This window comes from Lampetra fluviatilis, chromosome 22 (assembly GCF_964198595.1).
Source record: "Lampetra fluviatilis chromosome 22, kcLamFluv1.1, whole genome shotgun sequence".
NCBI classification, from domain to species: domain Eukaryota; kingdom Metazoa; phylum Chordata; class Hyperoartia; order Petromyzontiformes; family Petromyzontidae; genus Lampetra; species Lampetra fluviatilis.
This window is the reverse complement of record NC_136296.1, coordinates 11,310,934-11,334,709: the sequence shown is the minus strand read 5'-3', so window position 1 is coordinate 11,334,709 and position 23,776 is coordinate 11,310,934. Positions and strand designations below refer to the sequence as shown.

The 23,776-nt window shown below is 51.3% G+C and overlaps 1 protein-coding gene and 1 long non-coding RNA gene across 2 annotated transcripts in view; one reads left to right on the top strand and one right to left on the bottom strand.

Annotated features, from left to right (window-relative positions):
• The window catches only part of LOC144938432 (adenylate cyclase type 3-like), a 35,442-nt gene extending 27,517 nt beyond the window's left edge, over window positions 1–7,925 (top strand). The window contains exons 15-20 of the mRNA XM_078866212.1: window positions 610–768; window positions 2,819–2,965; window positions 4,296–4,421; window positions 5,403–5,523; window positions 6,359–6,483; window positions 7,653–7,925. Coding sequence (XP_078722338.1) covers window positions 610–768; window positions 2,819–2,965; window positions 4,296–4,421; window positions 5,403–5,523; window positions 6,359–6,483; window positions 7,653–7,832 — 858 coding nt within the window. The 3' untranslated portion in view covers window positions 7,833–7,925. The remainder of the gene's footprint in view (window positions 1–609; window positions 769–2,818; window positions 2,966–4,295; window positions 4,422–5,402; window positions 5,524–6,358; window positions 6,484–7,652) is intronic.
• Window positions 7,926–18,380: 10,455 nt separating this feature from the next.
• LOC144938628 (uncharacterized) lies at window positions 18,381–23,276 on the bottom strand. The gene is made up of 3 exons (XR_013637862.1): window positions 23,164–23,276; window positions 20,892–20,986; window positions 18,381–18,919 (listed from the first exon to the last, which is right to left on the bottom strand). It is a non-coding gene; the product is annotated as an uncharacterized LOC144938628 (long non-coding RNA).
• Between the last annotated feature and the right edge of the window lie 500 nt (window positions 23,277–23,776).

Sequence of the window (23,776 nt, the reverse complement as noted above, 5' to 3'; positions counted from 1 at the left end):
AGTCGCTGGATTGGCTTGTTTACATATTTACCGATTGACCAGTCAACCGATTTGCTGATGAGATGATTGCATTTCATTCACTTACTGGCTCTCTGACCTAGTTGACCTTCTGTCTGATTGGCAAATTGATTGATTAATTGAGCATATGCTTCACTAGCTCACGAGTTAACCCAATTGATCATCCGCAAAACACTTCCCCCAGGCACAAACTCCACACGAATGCAATTCGCATTTAATATCGAGGCTAATTGCATTTGGCACGGGGTGGAGTGGTGGTGCAGCGGTTAGTGCACTGTGCTATCAATCCGGTGACCTGATTTGGTTTCCTGGCCATGAACCGGTCCTTGACGAATTGACCCATTGCCCAATTGACTGATTCATTGACCATTTCATTTACCCATTGACTGATTGACCGATTGGTCAATTAACCATTTGATTGGTCAATTCACCATTTCATTGATAGCTGATGTAACTATTGACCAATTGCTTGACCGGCTGGTTCGGCGACTATTTGATTGACTTTTTCGCTCAATGACCGAACGATTATTCCAGTTGACCAGCCGACTGACCGACGATCTGACCGAACTGACCATTTGGCTTTCCGCCTAGGTCGAACAGACGGCCCGCACTCTCTTCCTGTGGAAGCTGGACCTGGCGGCGCAGAAGGAGGAGGTGGGGACGATGAGGAGGTACAACGACGCCCTGGTGGCCAACATCCTGCCCGACCACGTGGCCGCCCACTTCCTCAGCCCCGACAAGCGCGACGACGTGAGAATGGACTGCGGGACCCGGGCCGGGGGGGCCAGGGGGGGGGCACAGATAATGATCGCGATATTAACAACAATAACAGCAACAAAGTTTTGAATCATATAAAACTACACTGTGAACAATTTTTTTCGTTTACGAAGTAAAACCCACTGAGCTGCTTAGCTCTTTTTCAGAAGCGACCCGGCCACAAGTGATAGCCCAACAGAGTGGCTTATCTCTCACGTGGAGATGTATTGTAGCCAAATACTCTGAACGCCTGATTTTGATTCTAAAAGTGTTACAGGAAAAACTGGAGGACCCGGGAATAAAATCCATGCAACCACGGGGAGAGAGAGAGACATGCAAACTCGAAATATACAGCAGGCGTCACGGTCGGTAAAGAACCCACGACCTCCTGTATACCTGGCGAGGTAGTTAACATCTCACCACGTGCATCGCCAGTGTGATTTGGTCTCCCCAAAAAAATTAAACAAAAAACGAGAGGAGGGTAAAAGCGGGTGGAGGAGGGGGGTTGGCGACCAGGGGTAAGGGAACCGTGGTGGGAGAGAGGAGAGAGCGTACACCGCGTGTGGCTCAGCACCGACAACTCTTGCCCAGGGCCAGCCGGGGTCTCGTCGTCGGTGCTGAGCCCGTACAAAATTCCTGCCAGGTGCCAACCGTACCCCCTGACCTTTGACCCACGGCTTTCGTACGTACGAATGATGTTGAACTTCTTTCGCACCGCACGTAGCCGACCGTGCTCATCGGTTGGCCACGTGCCTCATCCGAGGCTCCCGGCCGTCACTCCCGTCCCCAAGGGGGGGGGGGGGGGCGCACCGTTACCGTGCCGACGTAGCCCCCCCCCCACCTCTCTATAATTAGTCACCGTCTTCGTTAGGCCTCGCTGGGCCAGGTTGCGGCGGCACATCGTGGCTTCGGGTGCCGCTGCAGGAGGTGTGTACGTACGTCAACAGTTTCCCTCTCGCACCGACCGTGCTAATCGGAGGCGCAGTGTTGAGTCTATGGGCAGTGTTGAGTCTATGGGTGGCAGTGTTGAGTCTATGGGTGGCAGTGTTGAGTCTATGGGCAATGTTGAGTCTGTGGGTGGCAGTGTTGAGTCTATGGGTGGCAATGTTGAGTCTGTGGGTGGCAGTGTTGAGTCTATGGGTGGCAGTGTTGAGTTTATGGGCAGTGTTGAGTCGATGGGTGGCAGTGTTGAGTCTATGGGCAGTGTTGAGTCTTTGGGCAGTGTTGAGTCTATGGGCAGTGTTGAATCTATGGGTGACAGTGTTGAGTCTTTGGGTGGCAGTGTTGAGTCTATGGGTGGCAATCTTGAGTCTATGGGCAGTATTTAGTCTATGGGTGGCAATGTTGAGTCGATGGGCAGTGTTGAGTCTATGGGTGGCAGTGTTAAGTCTACGGGCAGTGTTGAGTCTATGGGCAGTGTTGAGTCTATGGGTGGCAGTGTTGAGTCTATGGGCAGTGTTGAGTCTATGGGCAGTATTCTTTGGTTCTTTCGGTAAAGTCACGTACAAAGATAAAATAATAAATTAAATAATTGCATACTACGACGTTTTGATTGCAACACAAGCGATCTTCATCAGGTATAAAAGAAATAGCAACAAAAATCTAACCAGAAAACTATAAACAGACATACAAGCAGACAGACATCACAAAGACACACAGAGAGAGAGAGAACACGTATCAGCACAAAGAGAGAGGTCGTTTCTGTGACGAGGCCTTAAATATAGAGAGGGAGCGGGGGCGGAGAGAGGGAGGGGGCAGAGAAAAAATTAGCATGTCAATGAGTGGACGACGACGTGGTACGGTAAGCAAGACGACGACGTGGTACGGTACGCAAGCTTGAAAATCAGGAGAAAGACACACTAAAATTAAATAACCTAGTAAAATATCGAAATGTAATGTAATGCAACACAGAGAGTCGGTCAACACACAATTAACGCATAGCCTGGTTGATTACGTATTTCAAAGATTGCCAAGTTAGAATTTAAGTGTGAAAATTCACACATTTAAGTGTGAAAACATTTGCTTCGTTTGCGCTTTCCTGCAGGAGCTGTACAGCCAGTCGTACGACGAGGTGGGCGTCATGTTCGCCTCCATCGCCAACTTCTCCGACTTCTACACGGAGGAGGGCATCAACAACGGGGGCATCGAGTGCCTGCGCTTCCTCAACGAGATCATCTCCGACTTCGACTCGGTGCGACGGGGCCTGCCAGCAAGCGCGCACACACACGTACACACACACACGTACACAAACACGTACACACACGCGCGCACGCACACATACGTATACATAACGCACACACGTACACACACAGTACACAAACACGTACACACGCGTACTCACACACGTACACACACACGTACACACACACACGGCCACACGTACACACATACACGCACGCACATGGCCACACACACGCACACACACTCATACACACGTACATGCGCACACACACATTCGCGCACACACATACGCACACACACATACGTGTATCTACAGTATCCACCTGGCATCACGTCTGCCTGTGTGGCCGTGGGTCTCTCTTGGCGTGCGTGCCTGTATCGTTTGTCTACCTTGCAGTCTGCGTCTCCGTGGCAGATTTCAGCCCCTGCTTGTCTGTCCGCCTGCATTCCTGTCTTCTGTCTGCCTGTTTTCATCTCTGTCTGTCTGGGTCTACGTCTGCCTGTATGCCCATATGCCTTGCCCCATTCATGCTCTTCACAAGTCTGTCTGTCTACGTGTACTATGTGTCTGTCTTTCTATCTGCTCGTCTGTCTCCCTTCCTGCCCACCCACATGTCTCTCTGGCTGTCTAAATGTAAGTCTCTCTGGCGGTCTCTTTTCACGCGTAGTTTTTTTTTCAATCTTCTCTGTTATTTATCTCGGGTGTCAGCCACTTCTGTCACTGCCAGGGCCTCTGTGCGCGGAGCGGGGTCGCGAATTTAGTTGACGAATATCTGAACCGGTCCCGGGCCTCCTCTAGGTCGGCTCAGCCTCAAACGAGTACCCCGGTGCACTGCATAAACATCAGCATTGGGGAGATAAAGGCGGGCGGGCGTGGGTGCTGGCCTTAATAGGTGCTCGCTAACCGAACTCGGCCCGACGGCCTGTTAAAAGTTGCCAGAACATCACTCCCTGGAGAGGAGCTTCCTCCTTCACTCTGCCGTCCGCATGTGGAGCCGCCTCCCTGATGAACGCATCGTGGGAGAGATCACCCATTCCCATCTTCAGGCCTTCAAGTGCCGAGCTCGCACCCATGGGGCATCTCTTAACTTCACCGTTTTGAGTGTTTGAGTTGCAGCGGTTATGCCCATTTGATGTACTAATGCTGGATATGGCCATTGGTCACAATTGCACCCAATAAATAAAGAGTATAAGGGGCATCTTAGTTTTTTCTCTCCTTCAAGGGTATTTTAAAGTCCAGTTCGGCCTTCTGTAAGGAGATGGGTTCCTCACCCTTGGTCTTCTCCTCCTTCCTACCCCCCCCCCCCACCGACCGGGTGTGATGGACCGTGCCGGTACAGCTGCTGGATGAGACTCGCTTCCGCTGCATCACAAAGATCAAGACGATCGGCAGCACTTACATGGCGGCGTCTGGACTCAACGAGAACGAAAACACCGTGGAGTACAGCAGCAATGAGAAGGCGAGGGCTGACGCACACGTGCACACACACATGCACACACACGCGTGCACGCACGTGCACACACACACGCACGTGCACACGCACGCACGTACACACGTAAAAAAACGATTCTCGTCATTACTGGATTTTCGTGCCAGCGTGCACGGATAGCCACAAATAAAGTCAAAGTGATTTCCTTGCTCAAATCATTCACCCACTCACTAACTCACCCACTTACCAATTCACTCACTCACCCACTCACCCATTAATTAATTCACTCACTCACCCACTCACCCATTCATTCACTCACTCACCCATTCACTCATTCACTCACTCACCCACTTACCCATTCACTCACTCACCTATTCACTCATTCACTAACTCACCCATTCACTCATTCACTCACTCACCCACTTACCAATTCACTCACTCACCCGCTCATCCATTCACTCACCCATTCACTCATTCATTCACTCACCCGCTCACCCATTCACTCATTCACTCACTCACCTGCTCACCCATTCACTCACCCACTCACCCTTTCACTCATTCACTCACTCACCCACTTACCAATTCACTCACTCACCCGCTCATCCATTCACTCACCCATTCACTCATTCACTCACTCACCCGCTCACCTATTCACTCACTCTTGCAAATGAGACTGCCTTGGCCTCTTGAGTTCACGCCTGGAACTTGCTGTGCGTGTGCGTGGGGAGCGGTGGAGCAGCGGTTAGCGCTCTGGCACTTACAAACCCCGGTGACCCGAGCGCCATTCCCACTTACTGCCAACGCCAGTGGCGATTATCTCAACCAGTCCTGGGCCTCCCCTAGGTCGACTCAGCCTCAAATGAGCACTTGGTGTAAACATCGGCGCTCGGGAGACAAATGAGGCTGGGCGTGGTGATTGGCCACCCACCCCTTCGTTGTACCGTGCCGGTAACAGCCCTTGGCCCAGTGGTCTGATCAGGCTGTACGGGGGATCTTTGTCTTTGTGCGCACGTGCAGGATCCAGGCACCCGCGTGCGGTGGCAGCACGTGGCGGACCTGGCGGACTTCTGCCTGGCGCTCAAGATGACGCTCATGAACATCAACTGCCAGTCCTTCAACAACTTCATCCTGCGCATAGGTAGCGAGGCCCTTCGGCCCCGTGAACGACGTGGGAAACCCCGCGGCGGCGGAATCGTTCGCTTTGACGACACGCCAAGGGGGTGCGCGGGCATCGCGCGCGCGAGGGCTCTCGCCGCCTCGCCCGTTGGGCCGGCGGTCAGTTCTTTCGAGCTGGTGGTCTGGATAAGGCCGAGAGCTCTTGTGAACGTGCAGCGCTGCAGGCCCTCCCCCCGCGCGCGTTTGTTAACGGCCAGCATGGGCAGCGTGGGGTCACAACGCCTTGCACTTTCCGTCGAGTCACAGAGCTTTGCCTTTGAATGTCTGGGGCAGTTCGCCAGGACTATGGCAAGCAATTCATATTCTTAGGTTTTTTCGGTAAAGTCACGTAGGTAAAAAATTTAAATTAATAAAAAAAATAAAAAAAATCACGACGTTTCGGAGGCAACACAAGACTCCGTCTTCAGGTGGAACAGTCACAGCACGATAGCTGTATCAAGTGATTATTAATTTTTTTACCTACGTGACGTTACCGAAAAAACCTAAGAATATGAATCCTTGCAGTCACGAAAGCTTCAAATCTAGAATTATGGCAAGCAAGCCTGACTGCTGATGAGACACTGAAGGTTGAAACCGGTCGAAGAGTTTGCATGTGTTGAACCAATGCTGCTGGGATTGGGCACTTCTGCCTGATGGTCGTGCGTCTAATGGGCTGTCAACATTTTTTTATGCAGCTTGTAAAGTACTCACAGAATGGCAAGAGTTGGAGGTGGTAGAATCACCACGTGTCTCATAGACTCCCAATGGCCTGCCCCCCCCCCGCTCCCACCACCTCTTTGGCGTCGATGACTGCGCAGGTTTGAACAAAGGCCCGGTGCTTGCCGGAGTGATCGGCGCCCGCAAGCCTCACTACGACATCTGGGGGAACACGGTCAACGTGGCGAGCCGCATGGAGTCCACGGGACAGCTGGGCAACGTGCAGGTTGGCGCTCATCGGCACCCTCGCCTTAGCTCGGCCACATTTCATCTCGGAAAGTGGAACGTGACAGTTTTTTTGACGGAATGTCCTGACGAGACCACCTCACGGCACAGTATGTGGGAAAGTGCGAGCACTGTCATTCTGTTGCACGCAGGGACACACTGCTCTGCAAGCTTTCCAAGTAAAACTAAAAACGATTAAAGTATCTTGATTTGAAGCTTTCGTGACTGCAGGAATCCATACTCGTTGGTTCTTTCGGTAAAGTCATGTAGGTAGAAATAAAATCAAATAAAACAAATCACGACGTTTCGATCGCAACACAAGCGGTCGTCATGATGGCCTGATGATGACCGCTTGTGTTGCGATCGAAACGTCGTGATTTGTTTTATTTTATTCCTAACTACGTGACTTTACCGAAAGAACCAAAGAGTACTATTAAACTATGTTTTATTTCTCTTCTTGGTTCTTTCGGTAAAGTGACTTTACCGAAAGAACCAAGAAGATGAATCCTTGCAGTCACGAAAGCTTTAAATCGAAATGTATGTTTTATTTGTACCAGGTAAATGCCCCGCTAAGCTATACGTAGCTTTTTTTTTTTATCAGAAGCGATCCTGGCTGTCACAAACGATCGCTCAACCAAGTGGCTTGTCATCATTATCACGCGTTAATTTATAGCAGCCCGAATACTCTAATTGCGTGACGTTGATTCTTAATGTGGAGGGGAAAAACCGGAGGACCCGGAGAAAAATCCACGCGGCCACGGGGAGAGAGACACGCAAACTCCAAATCTACAGGCGTGAGGGTCGGGATCGAACCCACGACCTCCTGCATACCAGGCGAGATAGTTAACATCTCATAGCCACCGTCGCGGCGATCTATCCACTGCTGGATGAAGGCCTCCATCGCCATCTCTTGCGGCCGAGCGATGTGCAAAGCTCCGGCTCTGGCGCGCGAGCCGATTTGACCTCTTTTCCGTGGACACAGTCGGACGTTCTCTCGGGAGACGCCCCGTCGCTCGAGGGGAAGTTGGGGGTGGCGGTCGATAAACCAGGCGGCGAGCGGCAGGATCGTCGGAGAGCTGGCGACGTTCTCGACCAAGAGCGTTTACGATCGCCGAGCAAACGAGCGGGCCGGAATGGTGAACGTGAAGTATTCGTATCCTCTGTCGCCAGGTGGTGGAGGAGACGTATCTGGTCCTCAAGGACTACGGCTTCCGCTTCGTGCGCCGCGGCGCCGTGTTCGTCAAGGGCAAGGGCGAACTCATCACCTACTTCCTCAAGGGCCGGGAGAAGCCGTCCAACGGTTTGCCCCACCAGGTCAGCGAGGAGGTGTTCGAGTTCACGGCCGACTGACGTCCCCTCGCCAGGTCGCCCGCGCGCTTGGTCACGTGTTGGGCCGGTCGGGCAAACTGTCGCGTGGACCCGATTATAATCAGCACTCACCGATTCGCTCCCGTCACCAACTTGAGCCATGGTCGGTGGTCCTCCCTATCACTCTTCTTTCGCTACGAACACGGTTACGGTTGCCGTGAACTTCACTGCGCTGAACCACCGCTCTCCAGGTCTCAACAACGCACTCGCTCATCCCCCTCACTCACCCACTCATCACCTCACCCACTCACCACCTCACCCACTCACCACCTCACCCACTCACCACCTTACCCGCTCACCACACGGCAGGTCACAGCGCTTTTCTTTCTGCTTCTTCCCCCGCACTGCCCGGCTGTGGATTTCCCTCCACGTCGTCAGTTTTAGCAAGGTTCCCGTAAACAACCTTGCTCGCTTCGACAAACGTATTAACTCTTGATCTGTTACAATGTTAATCGGGCCGTTTGTTGCTGGCCGATTGGCGCTTTGGACCTTTGGGCCTGTGCTCAATGACCGTGAAAGGAAGAAAATAAATGACGTAGACTTGTCCGGTGCGTTGCGCTCGCTCGCGATGTGCTAGAGCGTGGAGCCTCGCGACATTCCCGTTTTTGAATGACCACCACGGTGCGGGAACCACATACGGTGTGCCTCGCCTGCCTCCCAGAGAGCGAGTGGGAAAACTGGAGCCTTAAACGACTGTCAGGCACTTGTAAATTAATCTTCACGTTGCGTGCAGTAAATGCTTGCACACAGCAGCAATAACAACGATTCAATCCATGTCACGCCTGAATGCATCCATATCTCAAGAATATTTACAGGGGGTACGGGACACGATGAGGTATGTAATAATAATAATAAATTGGACAAGGATGAAACCTAATCGCTTTTTTTTACCGTCATTGCCGCCTGGCTGAGGCTTATATGGGAATATTAAATTAAAAGCAGAAGATGCGGGGCGGGGATGATTGATGATCGGCTGCTGATACATCACTAAGTCTTCACGCTGTACCGGCTCAGATGCCCGCCGCTGTTATTGGTTACGAGCGTGAATTGAACTCGGGGTCGCTGGATTCGTAACGGCAGTGCGCTGACCGCTCCCCACGCTCTACGTGCGCGTGGATACTTCGGAGTGAAATCTTACCTTTTTCTATCGCTTCACGATCGCCATGGAGTGCGATCGTAAGTTTAAAAAAAATAACCGGTGAAACAAGATCATGCCGCTTTCATTTGTTAAGTCTTACGGCGTGGAACACAGACAGCCGGCCACGGCAACGTCAACACGGTCGCCGGCTAAGCTCACAGCGGTTGCGCCCGCACCCACACACAGAGACACACCGCGCACGAAAGGGAGGAAGGTATTAAATGCACTCGCTGCCGGTGAAGTCTGTCTATTCCAGTGGACCGTGAAACAAGGCGGCGGTAGTAGTAGTAGTGCCTTACTCCACGCAGCGTTCCGACGTCTCCCGTGTACATAGCCCCCACCAGAGCCCCCCCCTCAACCCCCCCCCCCCCCCACACCGCTGACCAAAACAGAAACAAAAGTACAGGTGACCCCCGACTTACGACGGGCTCGGCATGCGATCGTCGTCCATGGAACCAATTAGGTCGTCGGTGCGTGGGGGGGGGGGGGGTCGCCCTTGCTGCTGAGAAGCCCCATTGAGCTGGCGTCCGGACCCCGTTGTAACGAGTGCGGCGGTTTCGCTTTGACGCCCGTCGGTCGCAGGGCGGGCAAAACCATATTTTTTTTATAATTTTACACGGAGGCGGTTGATGAGCTGGATGATTGCGTCCAGGGGTTAGCGGTGGAGTGATGAATCACCGCTCCGGTGATGATGCCTCCTCCTCCTCCGCATCATCCTCCTCCCTTCGGGTATATTTGTGAATCGCGGAATTGAGTTACAGCCACGGTTTCTATTCTGGGTGGTGGCCACGGGCCCACACGTGCGCACTGCCGGAGAGCCTTTCTCATTCTAGATTTGAAGCTTTCGTGACTGCAAGGATTCATATTCTTAGGTTTTTTCGGTAAAGTCACGTAGGTAAAAATTTAAATGAATAAAGTAAAATAAAAAATCACGACGTTTCGGAGGCAACACACGATAGCTGTATCACTTGATACAGCAATCGTGCTGTGACGGTTCCACCTGAAGACGGAAGCTTGTGTTGCCTCCGAAACGTCGTGATTTTTTATTTTACTTTCATCAATTTAATTTTTTACCTACGTGACTTTACCGTAAAAACCTAACAATATGAGCCTTTCATTCTCCGTGGTGTCCGTGAGCGATGGCTTTCGGACGCGGTAGGCGCGGAGGGCAGCAGTTGCGTGTGGAATGTTACGTGCCCAATTTGCATGCTGTTTAGAGCGCACGTCAGTTTCAAAAGTTTTATTTTTTCCCACTCAAAACTTCGAAAATGTTACACGCCCGTTACATTGCTGGCAAGAATGACGTCGCAACGGCAGCGGCATATCTGCACTCTTTTACAAAAAGCACTCTAGCTCAACGGGCTCTCAGCTGATTATGTGTATATTATTGTAACGACATTATACGAGAGGAATTAATTTATCTAATAGAGCAAATCTAGCAAATGTAATAATGTATTCTGAACTTGAACATGTCCGTACGTACGTCCGATATGTGTTTCTGTACAGGGTTTTAGCAGTGTTTCTCCGTCTGTGACTTTCCCCGAGCTCTATACCATTCATCTGCGACTTAGGACATAGACTTAGGGCGCGCGTGGCAAGTCGTCGCTCCTTGGCCGAATGCGCACGCAAACTGCTGCAGCCGTATTAATGACGCAGTATAAATAGTGCAGGGCTGCAGAGTGAGCCTTGGTCCGGTCAAATTTATAAAAAAACATTTGTTATGGGAGGTAGCGTCAGCACAACTTGTATTGTGGCCATCATCGCCATCATCACCACCAGCATCAGCCATGATATATTCACTGCGGGGATGTACGTGTGTACGTTGACCTTCTTCCGCACCGTACGTAGCCAACCGCGCTAATCGGAGGTTGCGGGGGAAGGACAACAAACTAAACACAAAAAGCAGTTCTCAAGAAATGAGTTTGTCATTCTGGACGATTAAAAAGTGGCTTCCGAATATTGGAAGGAAGAGAGTTTCCAGACGGCCGCAGAAGCGCATCTGAAAGTGCCGTGCGATGCGATGACCACCGTCATTGTTCGATGGTCAGTCAAGAGCCACTGCGAAGGTGACGACCGGAGTTTGCGTTATGATGGTTTATGCTGCATAATGGGATGAAGGCCTCCTCCCCGAGTGATCGCCAACCCTCGCGATCTCTCGACGCGGACAAATCCATCCGACGGGCACACGCATGGCCCTTTGTGTCAATATATATTGCTGAGTGACGGCCGATTGCTGAATCATTTGTGTAATAAATCTCCGACCTCTGCTCTATCTAAGTGCAGTTATCCCAACAACACTGCAGTTAATACCCCACGCACTTGTCAATTACCGCCAATAACCATTGGGCCTCACCTGGTCTGCTGTTAGTGCTTTACTCTAGTGCCTAAGCTGAACACCTTTGCCTTAACGCCATTAGTAGGGGTGTGACGATGCATCGGTCCACCGATTAAAATCCATTCTCTACCTTCACATATCGTCGTTCGTAAAAGTTGCGCTCTCAAAACGCCGTTGGATTGCGCGTTGCGCACAGCTCGCGCGCCGAGGCGCGTGGGAACGCCGCCGCGGAGACGAGCGGGAAGGCAGCCAGAAGCAGCGCTCCCAACAAATGGCCAAGCTCCGTGGTCCAACACTGGGATGTTTGGCCAACTTCATCAATGGTTCTTTATGCGTGCACCGAATCGCGCGCTGTGAGAATCAACGCTCTCTCCCTCTCTCTGGCCGATCACGGTTTCGTCGCAACGTTGCGATAAACCATTGAGACGACGGGCGATGGGCGAGCGCAATAAACCCGGGGCCTCAGCGGAGGCTCGTGAGGCAAGTCGCACGAGAACGGGAGCAAGGCGTTGTTACATCTCGCTAGTGAACAACTGCTCGGACTAAATACTCTTTGGTTGTTTCGGTAAATTCTAGATGTGAAGCTTTCGTGACTGCAAGGATTCATGCTCTTTGTTTTTTTCGGTAAAGTCACGTAGGTTAAAAGAAAACCAATAAATTCACGACGTTTCGGATGGAAAATCAAACAAGCTTCCGTCTTCAGGTGAAACCGTCACAGCAAAATTACTGTATCCAGTGTGACAGTGCCACCTGAAGACGGAAGCTTGTATTGCCTCCGAAACGTCGTGATTTAATTTATTTGTTTTCTTTTAACCTACGTGACTTTAAAGAAAAAAAACAAAGAGTATCTTTCGGTAAAGTCACGTAGGTATAAAATAAAATCAATAAAATCACGACGTTTCGATCGCGACACAAGCAATCATCATCAGATGGTAAAACCACAGCAAGAAACATTTTGCAGTCACGAAAACTTCAAATCTAGATTGGCCAGACTAAGCCTTTTGATTCGCATATGTTGCACGTAATGGGTTCGCGTGATCCCTGTTATCGCTGGAGGCTGCTTCGTTTTACCGCAACGATTGTAAAAAAAAAAAAAAGGTGTTGGAATCGAATCAAAACCTTGAATCGTGGAAATTCGTCGAAATTTTGCCGTGGAGGTTGTCAGGTGGCCCAGGGCCGTGAATCGTTGTTGCACCCTGAGCCGGTGGCGTTTTTTTGAACAGAGCCGACTGTTATCTGCAATAGATACAACAACAAAAAATGTATGTCTTGAGATCCGTGTACTTACACTATGGGAACCTCATTTGCCAGTAAAACCAATTATCCGTGTACTTGTACATATGAGGGAGGGTTGAAAGGTTTTGCGAATGAGATTGTAAAAAAAAAAGTAAGTCGCAGAAACCCGGAAAAACATGGTAAAGGTGGCCCCCACGTTGGCGTGCGGTTGGAAATTCTGGACCAACTTTGGGCGCAACGTTCCGTGTTTTACTGGGATTCTAACGTTCGGCTTATTCTGAAGCCTTCGCGTAACAAGTGTACAATAGGCCAAGAAAATTGGCGTCAACAGTTTGCTGATGTATAGTATAATGAGAAATAATATAGCAAGTGCAATGCATTACTTTCAACATCTTGTTCTCAAAACGTTTTGATCGTTTGCCGTGCTGCGCGTGTCAGTATGCATGGGAATATATACGTACACACAACCGCGGGGCTGGGCTCATTTGGTGAAAGGGACTCGCAAAATGTGGAAATGAATGAGCCATTGGAAGTCGTGCTTTTAACCTCGAGTGATGAATTAAAAACCTCTTCGGTGATGATTTTCTTTTCAAATAACGTGATGGGTATTTGTTTGTTGCGCACTCATTTTGGTGACCAGGCTGAGAGGCATCAACGCGGTTCAATCGCAGGTGGCTGAAAGCCAGATCCGAACCGAGAGTTTTGGCGATATCCTGTTTGGCGCGTTGACCGTCGAGAATCGAACCATCCACCTCTCGAACACGAGTTCACATCTGGAACCTTCAGTTACGTGATGGCGTTTTTTCCCCAGCTACAAATCCGGTCCGAAGCCAATTGGAGTTTTTTTTTTTTTGGGAAACAACTGATTATAATTGCATGCATGTATATCATTGGTTTATTGTATGTGTGTATGCAGTTACTGCTTTAATGACCACACAATTATTAAAAATTATTTTGAAAGGAATTTGCTCAGCAGAAACAATATGTACTTGTTACAGCCAACTGGCTACTATCCCTCTACACATGCAGCAAACAACTTAACGATTAACCGATTAAAATATCTGCCGACACTCACAAGAGACGCAATGCAATCGCATTTGTGAGAATCTATTCATATTTTACATCACAGTCGAAAGCAGCATGTAAAGTGTGTAGAGTCTGTGTGTTCTCCCTCTGTTTTGCATGGATTTCCCCTGGGTTTCTCCAGTTTTCCTCCCATAGGTAAACCAACAACAACAACCGCCATTCGCCACTAAGTGGCGGTGACGTCACCACGACGCTTGTGCCATGCCAAGTGCACCTTGAGGCCACGTGAAGTGTCGAACGCCCGCTGGCAGGAGGTCACGGGGCAGACCCAGGTGCCACGGGTCGACCGACCGAGATGACCGAGATGACTGGCTGATGTACCACCTGTGCCGCCTACTGTACCAACTTGCTGTGCTTTAGCCACCCGGCGCTCCGCACACACACACACGCATAGTGGCGTCATTGGTGCTGGCGAAAAATCCCAAAATGTAGCAGGACCCTCGTGAAAAGGAGTATTCCTGGGTAAACAAGTCAATGATTTGGGTAAACAAGTCAATGATCTGGGTAAACAAGTCAATGATTTGGCACAGTTCTGGCACAAGCACCACACGGTGAAGAGCCGCTGCTGATACAGGATTCCCTCGCTCGATCCAGTGGTAGTAGATGCTTTCTAAAAAAAAGGGAGGTGCACAAAGCGATATCGCGTCTGTTGTATTGTGATTAACAATCCTGCCGGCCTAGTTACTCGTTGAGGAATACAAACATAAGCACTTATTTAAAATATGTTGACCTGTTGTATGATCGCCAAAGCAGCAACAATTTAACTTTAAACTGTGCAATTATCGCCACTCACAAAAAAGGTTAAGCACGACCTTATAGAAATACTCCATCGTGATATAAACGTGTATGCGACATGCTTGTTTTTCGCACCACTTTTTAAAAGTCCTCGAAGGCTGAGTATCTGTGATGATGACTTCCCCGAGTCGACGGTGCGTGTGTGTGTGTGCGTCTCTGGCCCGTGTGGTTCCCCGAGAAATTGCACAGCCTGCACACTGGGCGACTCAGGTGGCCGATTGGCTCCGGGTGGCTGGTGGCAATGTCAGAACATCCAATCGTGTGGCAAGTTTAATATAAAATCTTTATTTGAAGCTTTCGTGACTGCAGGAATCCATACTCTTTGGTTCTTTCAGTCTGCCTCAGCAGCAGACCATGCTTTCCCACCTGATGATGGGCGCATGTGTTGCGCCCGAAACGTCGTGATTTATTTTATTTTATACCTACGTGACTTTAATGTAAAATGTTAAGAGCTCCAAAATGTATTTTTTCCTAGCACGTGTCATTTATACTCGGGGCTTCATTTCAGCAGGAGCTGTCCAAGGCTGAGCTCCAGAAAATATATCCCTGTTACCGCCTACTCCTTCCCCTATGCCCATGCTGTCAGGGGATGGAGGGTTGGGTTTCCAGGAAATGTTGAAAAACGAAGGCCTGTTTATACTGCATTTAGCATATTTTTTCTATTTATTTTTCCTGGATATTTATTTTCTGTTTGTTGATCGGTGTGTTTTTTAACACGGCACTCTCTGTTCTTCACACCCCAGCTCTCCTTTGTGAAGGAGATTGTTCTTTCAATGGGACCTCACTCGGTTGGAAATAAAGTTTGTGTATGCGCACATGTACAGTACTCGCCCTTAAATGTCCACCACAGCGGTGGAAATTTTGTATTCACATTTTCCAAGGTTGAGTATGACCTGACGTTTGCAAGGTTGAGTGTTTGGCATTGGACCCCGGTGCCGATTAGAATAGTTGGCTATGTACGGTGAAAAATAAGTTCAACATACACACATACATGGCATTAAGTTCAACTTACACACATACAAGGCATCAGATGGGCCCGCTCCTATTCATTTTCCTCTCTCTTTGTAGCCCGGTGGCTTGACTCTCTGGCCCATAGACCCCAGTGCAGTAGCAACACCTGCATGGTCCATAGCTATGCCACTGGGTCCTATGTTAGGCCAATGGGTCTCTACGTAAGTCCATGGGTCTCTATGGGAGTCTATGGGTCTACATGCGAGTCGACGAGTCTTTTTGTAAATCCGTGGGTCGTTATGTAAGCATATGGGTCTCAGTAGCGGGAGGCGGTGGGGGCTTGGCATGGGCCCTCTTCAACATCATCACCCCTCTTCGCAGCTCAGTACCTGGGCCCCCATCCAGCAAGTGGGCCAGTTGCACACCGCCTGCACGCTCACCAGCCACGGCACGGCCACCACGCGCCGTGAAGCCACAGCGTGGAAACGGCACGGACGTCTCTCTGTTTTGGTTACGCGCGCGGACGACGACGACGACGTTGCGAAAGAGAGAGGAGACGAGGCAGCTGTCCCCGCGGGGTTTTAATCAGCCGCTTGTTGTTCTTTGGTTTGTTCACCCAGCCGATAAAGAGGGGGGGGGGGGAGAGAGGCACTTTTCATTGTTTGAATTGCCGATTTAATGTTTAGGTTGTTTTCTGCGCCGCTCGCCCGCCCCGTCCACTCGAACACCACTTGTAAGGCCATTGTTGGCAATGTACACAGCAACTGGGCACAGTGCGCCGTCGATTTCTGCAACGGGGTTTTAATGCGTTGTTTTTTATCGGTAGCAATTCCGTTACGCGCGCTTTGCTAAAATATTTAAATGCTGACGGGGGGTGGCGGGGCGGTGTCCGTGATAGTGTTGTGTGTTGCGTGCGTGTTGATGGTGAATTAACGATCCTTTTCACGGTCACCCTTTGATTTCAGGCACGCGAGGATAAACAACAGAGCTGTTTTATTTATTTAGCTCAAACAGCAGCAGCAACAACAACGGACGGCGGGTTTCGAACCAATCGCGCGCGTCGCGAGCGGCTAACGGCTACGAAGGGGAATTAGGACATTCGGCCTCCAGCGTTAACCCTCCGAGTCGTGAGATTTTTTTTTCATACACTGGAGCAATTGCAGCGCCATCACCGCCTTCTATCTGCGTTCGCCCGGGCAGTCGCACCGCAGCACCCCCTTTGGGGCACCGCAATTAATTGTTTGATCTTCATCATTTACAGCCCTTTGCGTCGACCCGCTTCTGGATTCAAGGCCCTCCCGCATGCCGTTTCGGGTCACGTGGGGATTGTTTGAGCCATACCTCGCCATGCTGGTCAGCGTGGGTGTGAAGGGGGTGGTGAGAGCAGAGACTCGTTCAGAAAATCACCCATCACCGATGTTAGCCGTGCACACAAAAATGTAACTCTGATCGCGGAGTTCGTAGTGCAGTGTTCTTACCGCTGCGCTGTTGCTCTCCCCACATGGCACACATATGTACTATAAAGTATGCAAATATTTTTTTATTTTATCAAGTAAGGCCCACTGAGCTATGTAGCTCTTTTTCAGAAGCGACCTGGCTATCACAAATTATCGCTCAACCAATGTGGCCTATCACGTGGAAATGTAAAGCAGTAAAATACTCTCAAAACGCGTGATGTTGATTCTAAATCTCGAGGAGAAAAACCGGAGGACCCGGCGAAAAATCCACGCAACCACGGAGAGAACACGCAGACTCCAAATACACGGCAGGCATTGTCAGGGTCGGATCGAACCCACGACCTCCTGCATACTCGCCGCCGCGACTGCGCGTGTGTACGGCACATGTACACACGCACAGCCGCGTGTGTTCACGTAACAAAAACACCGCGTTGGCAGCTGTGTGCAATTAAAACAAGCACACTCAGGTGGGTGGTGTGGCTTGGTGGTGAGGGGCCGTAGCCAGGACTTAGATATCGCTCACCGCCAGTGTTATTCATGGGCCTGGAATTGAACTCGGGTCACCAGATGTTGATAGCGCAACCAGCAGCACTGCCGCTCAACCCCGAGGCACCGGGGCGTGCCGCATCTAACCGTTTACTGTGAGTAGATGTAGGAAAGTTCGACGCCGCTTGTAAAATCGTCCCTCGCGCCCATCTCTGTTGGCAGTGATGAAGTTGCACAATACCAGGACCATTCCATTCACGGGACGACCTCTGTCGACGTTTACGCAGCGATTGTTCATCAGGCGGTGCTCATGGCAATGGATGGTTCAGCCAAACCCTGGCCTGGATTTTAACTCGAAATTTCGCGATGCGGACCCTTACCATTCTACCAAGGGAGTGACTTCTCTGCCACGCCTGTTCAACCATTGCCCATTACGTCTGTGTGTATGTACGTTGAACTTCTTTCGCACCGTACGTAGCCAACCGCGCTAATCGCAGGTGCGGGGGAAGGACGACAAACTAAACGCAAGCAGTGGTTACCGTGGCGTAGCTATCGAGTGTGCAGGCGGTGCAACTGAGCAGGGGGCCTACCGGTTAGAGGGGTCCAGGTGCCGGGCTATAATTAGATGGGAATCTGGGGACTAGGGGGGGTGGGGGGTGGGGACGGGGAGTGGGCCACTTCATTCCTTGCACGAGGGCCCATCATGCCAGCCAAGCTCGGCTCCATAGCCCTCTTGGAGGACGGGTGACGCACCCAACGGGGGCGACTCACCCAACGGGGGCGACGCACCCAACGGGGGCGACTCACTCAACGGGGACGACTCACCAAACGGGGGCGACTCACTCAACGGGGGCGACTCACCCAACGGGGGCGACTCACCCAACGGGGGCGACGCAACTCAACAGGGGCGACGCAACTCAACAGGGGCGACGCAACTCAACGAGGGCGACTCACTCAACGGGGGCGACTCACCCAACGGGGGCGACTCACCCAACGGGGGCGACTCACTCAACGGGGACGACTCACCCAACGGGGACGACGCAACTCAACGGGGGCGACTCACCCAACGGGGGCGACGCAACTCAACGAGGGCGACTCACTCAACGGGGGCGACTCACTCAACGGGGGCGACTCACCCAACGGGGGCGACTCACTCAACGGGGACGACTCACCCAACGGGGACGACGCAACTCAACGGGGGCGACGCAACTCAACGGGGACGACTCACTCAACGGGGACGACTCACCCAACGGGGCCGACACACCCAACGGGGACGACTCACCCAACGGGGGCGACTCACCCAACGGGGGTGACGCAACCCAACGGGGGCGACTCACCCAACGAGGACGACTCAACTCAACGGGGGCGACGTAACTCAACGGGGGCGCGGGCGACGAGCACACTCGTCGACGCCAACCCACGGCGACGGCGCCTTCATGCCGTGGCGTCGTGGGGCGGCTCCAGCGCGTCGACGGCCGAGTGCAGGCCGAGGTGCGCGCGGTGGAAGTGTCGGTCCAGCGCCCGCCGCTGCTCGGCCACCTCCCGGCGCAGGATCTCGAGTTCGCGTCGGAAGCGCAACACGGCCCTGCGGGAAGCACGGCGCGGACGTCACGACAGCCTCGTCATCCTACCGATGTTAGGAAACCCCACTGGAGCTGTGCACTTTGAAATCACCTGGATTGAAAACTCATTTCTTGAGAACTGCTTTTTTGTGCTTATTTGTGGTCCTTCCCCCGCGCCTCCGATTAGCGCGGTTGGCTACGGACGGTGCGAAAGAAGTTCAACGCACGTGCACACATCTGTACTGGCAGATCGAGCGTGTTAACGCATGTACGCTGAACTTCTTTCGCGCAGTGCATAGATGACCGTGCTAATCGGAGGTGTGAAGTGCCCTGAATGACCATCAACATCATGAGCAGCCGTGAACTATCCACGGCCGCGATCTCTCGCCGTGACGGTCCGTGCGGCGCCTGCACGCACGCCGATTTCGCCGCTCCGTCTCCGTGGCGGTCGTTTTCCCACTCGGAGTTTTCTCCTTTCGGCTGCCACCCTTTCGCTTAGGCTTGGGCATCGGCTCCCCCATCCCGTCTCGCGACGAGTCCTTCTCAGGACCAACTTGATTTTCTCAAAGTTCACGTGACGCCTTCGACGTGCGCATGTTCCCTTACAGAGTATGGCTTGACGAAGGATGCTGCATCTAAACTAGACCCAATGGGTGACCGACGTAGAAAGTAAGAAGAAGGTTGCACATAGAAGAAGACGACCTGATGATGATGATGTTGCAGGCAGTGATGAGCAGGAAACTGGCACGATTTGGACACGTGTAGCATGGACAACAACACGAATATTAAAAGCGTGTTGTTGTTGTTGTTGTTCGGAAAAATGTAAGGAACTGGAAAGAGAGGAAGACCTCACAGAGAACGGCTTGACGATGACGACGACATCACAAGAGATTGGTGCCAGAAATATGTGGCAACTACTTAAGCTCATTGGCACCAAGACACAGAGGAAACTGGAAACAACAAATGACGAAATGTGCAGTGGACACCTGCGGGCTGTCTGCCCATGGATCGTGATGATGTTGATGTTCTCTAAGCCATGTGGTTCTCTGTCTCTCAGTGTGTTTCCAAGCGTACACATCTCTGCCCTTGTACAGGAACCTTTTAGCTTTTGTCTATTGATCAAAGTGCATTGCAGGTAACTATCTAAAGAACAGAGTGTTCTAATCATTGATATTGGTAATGCCCTTTATTTACCCTGTAAACCCTGACCGGGTCTCAAGGCTCTCTGTCAGGATGGTCCACGCATTGTGATGTTTGGCCGATTCCATTCATGAGTGTGTGGGACGGAAACCACAATTGTGTCTGATGAGCGTGCGTCTGTTTGTACGTTCATGCCCGAATGTGTAAGTTTTAGTGTTGCCGAACATCCCATTGCATGACCCTCCGTGCAAGAGTCTCGAGACTCGGTGAGGCTTTCCTAGACAAACAAATGACATCGTTATATTTGTACGTGCATATGCGAATGTGGTGGTGGTACATATAAACGCGCTTGTGTTTAGGGCCAGGTTTAAGGCATGTTTACATCACCAGCAATGGGGCAAATCACCAAGGTCATGTGCTTCGGTCATTTTTTCACATTGATGTGAATCTAGCTCATGAAGAATAAAGAAAACACAATCTGCAATGTGTAACGTTGCTTTAGAATTGTGTACACATATGTATGTGCCTGCACGTTCGCACATTTAATGATGCTTTTCAGAATTTTATCGTGGAGTTTTCTGGCAGTCAACGTCCAGCAAATATATGAGTCACTGCAGGTGACAACAGCCCTTGGGCTAAATTTGTTTGTAAGAGCTATATTTTTATCAAGCGTGGGGTAAAGGATGGAAATTTTCAGTCGGACGTCAAACCCAGAGCGCCCTGTTCTTGCGGAAACCATCCCCAGAGGAAACCAGTCCCTGCCAAACTGGGACGCAAATTACGACCGATCACACACCTCCTAATTACCGGGGTTCGGGGTTTCTGATCGAATGGCACGCCAGGTGCCCTCATTACCTTTTCTGCGGCCGCCCGATGCTCTTGACGTCTGTCTGACTCGGCTCGCGATCATCCCGGACTCTCACGGAATCGAGAAAGTTGTCCAGCTCCTCCTGACATCAAACATTCATTTGGTTATAAGAGATGTTTTTTATTTTTTTTAGCTTGCGGCCTTGCAGGCCTAATGTGGAGAGTGAAAGGCCCTTGGGGTGGCCCGCTGAGCCACGGCCCGACCAGGGGCTATGGTTTTTCTGAGCGATGAACAGATGCCAGTTCAAACTATGAACTAAACAATTAATTTTTATTTTACCAGGCAAGGCCCACTAAGCTGTATAGTTTATAGCAGCCAAATACTCTTAAACGCATGTTTTTAAAGGTGGAGGGAAAAACCGGAGGACCCGGAGAAAAATTCACATGACCACGGGGAGAACATGCAAACTCAAAATATAGCGGTGCCAGGATCGGGATCGAACCCACAACCTCCTGTATACCAGGCGAGGCAGGTAGCATCTCACTGCCGTGGCACCTCAGTTCAGCGACCGCGAGTCTTCCACATGGACGTGGCCTGGGGTCAATGGGCAGGAGGTCGTTCACTCCGGCCCTCTTGCAACTGACCCAGGTCCCCTTTGCAAATTGAGACCACCTTGGTCTCTTTATGAAATTGAACTTGAGCTCTTGACTATTTGCAAGGGGAAGCGGTGAGTTGGTCGGCATAGCGAAGCTGCTGTGGGGGGATCCGTGTGGAGCCCGCTAGCTCAGTTCGTGAATCAAGCCGGCTCTCTTCCCAGTGGACACACGGCACGAGCGAGTGGACAGTCGTACGCGTTATCATTATTCCTTGCACTTTAGGCATAGGCAGGGGAGGGCTCAATTTGCCACTGCAGCGTGGAAGTAGTGCCACCGTGAGGTTTTAAACTGCATTTGCAGATACGGTACCACATGTCTGGCACATGTTAACCAGCATTGACACTGCCGCTACGCGCGTATTGGCGATGATGATAATGATGATGACTATAGCGTTCATACGTATTGAAAGTAGCGCTTACGCCAACGTCTCTGATTTGAATTGATGATGCTGATAATCATATGATGATGATGATCGCAGGTGCTGTCGCCGGTGATGGCAGTGTACACAAGATAAATATGATGATGATAATTACGTTACCAGCGTTGAGAAATGTCAAACGCAAATCAAATTAAGATGATTACGTACACGTGCAACCAAGTTGTCCATTGACTGCTGGGTGATGGGGGTTGTTTGAACATACTTCGCCACGCTTTGTAACTGAGGCTTTATGATGCTGGGAGCACAGATGTTGGGAGCATAGAAGTACAGTGCTACAATATATCTTTCTGCACTGCCATCCGCTGCCCACCGTGTACCCGACTGCACCTGTTGTTTTATGCATGGTTCTCGCCCATCCAAGCACTATCCAGGCTCATACCTGCTTAGCTTAAAGAGATATGACAATTTCTGACGAGCTCAGCTGCGTCACGATTGATTTGGTCATTGGATTAAAAAACAAGCCACGGCCCGCACCGTGCCATGCGGGTCGTAGGATTTTGGTCATCGGCAAGGATAATTACGACCACTGATAACTTCGATGAGGGCGATGACGATCGCGACAAGGGCGACAATGAGGGCGAAGATGATCGCGATGAAAACGACGATGAGGGCGATGACGATCGCGATGAAGGCGATGACGATCGCGATGAGGGCGATGATGAGGGGATGATGATCGCGATGAAAACGACGATGAGGGCGAAGATGATCGCGATGAAAACGACAATGAGGGCGAAGATGATCGCGATGAAAACGACGATGAGGGCGATGACGATCGCGATGAAGGCGATGACGATCGCGATGAGGGCGATGATGAGGGGATGATGATCGCGATGAAAACGACGATGAGGGCGAAGATGATCGCGATGAAGGCGATGACGATCGCGATGAAAACGACGATGAGAGCGATGAGGATCGCGATGAAGACGACGATGAGGGCGATGACGATCGCGATGAAAACGACGATGAGGGCAAAGATGATCGCAATGAAGGCGATGATGAGGGCGATGACGATCGCGACAAGGGCGATGATGAGGGCGAAGATGATCGCGATGAAGGCGACGATGAGGGCGATGACGATCGCGATGAAAACGACAATGAGGGCGAAGATGATCGCGATGAAAACGACGATGAGGGTGATCGCGATCAAGGCGACAATGAGGACGATGACGATCGCAATGAGGGCAACATGAGGACGGTGGCGGAGATGGTGGCGGCGGCGATCACCTTGATCCCGAACGCCGCCCCGCGACCCTTTTCCGCGGCGGTCGCCGTGGGGTCCCACGGAGCGACCAGTGCCGCCCCCTCCTCGTGCACGCGGCGACGCGCCTTCTCGCGCAGCCCCCACAGGGCCCCCACGTCCTCCGCCTCCAGCAGGATGCTCGCACGCTGCATGTACACGTTCCCCTCCATGTCGTGGTACACCCTGCGCCAAAGCGAGGGGGGTGAATGTGTGTGAGTGTGTGTGAAGGCGGTGTAGGTGGCGCGTCTGCCAGTCACTCCGGTCTCTCGACCTGAGCAACAGGGGTCGGCAACCCGCAGCTCCGGAGCCGTGGTACTTGCTGGCTCTTCTCTAAGGACCGCTTGGTGACGTTATTTATCGAGGGTCACCGTCTCGTATTCACGGGCATTGCGGTTCTTGAAATATAGCAACAGGTTTTACCCTTTCCGGCAATAAAACAGCTGTGTTAAGATGTTAAAACATCAAACAGAAACCTTTTCCAAGGAATCATGTCTGCATTAACCACACGTACCTGTGGTGAACATGCAAACAAAAACATGCTCTGATAATATTTGCATTGTCTTTGAAACTGAGAACGCCAAAAGGCGAACAACACTG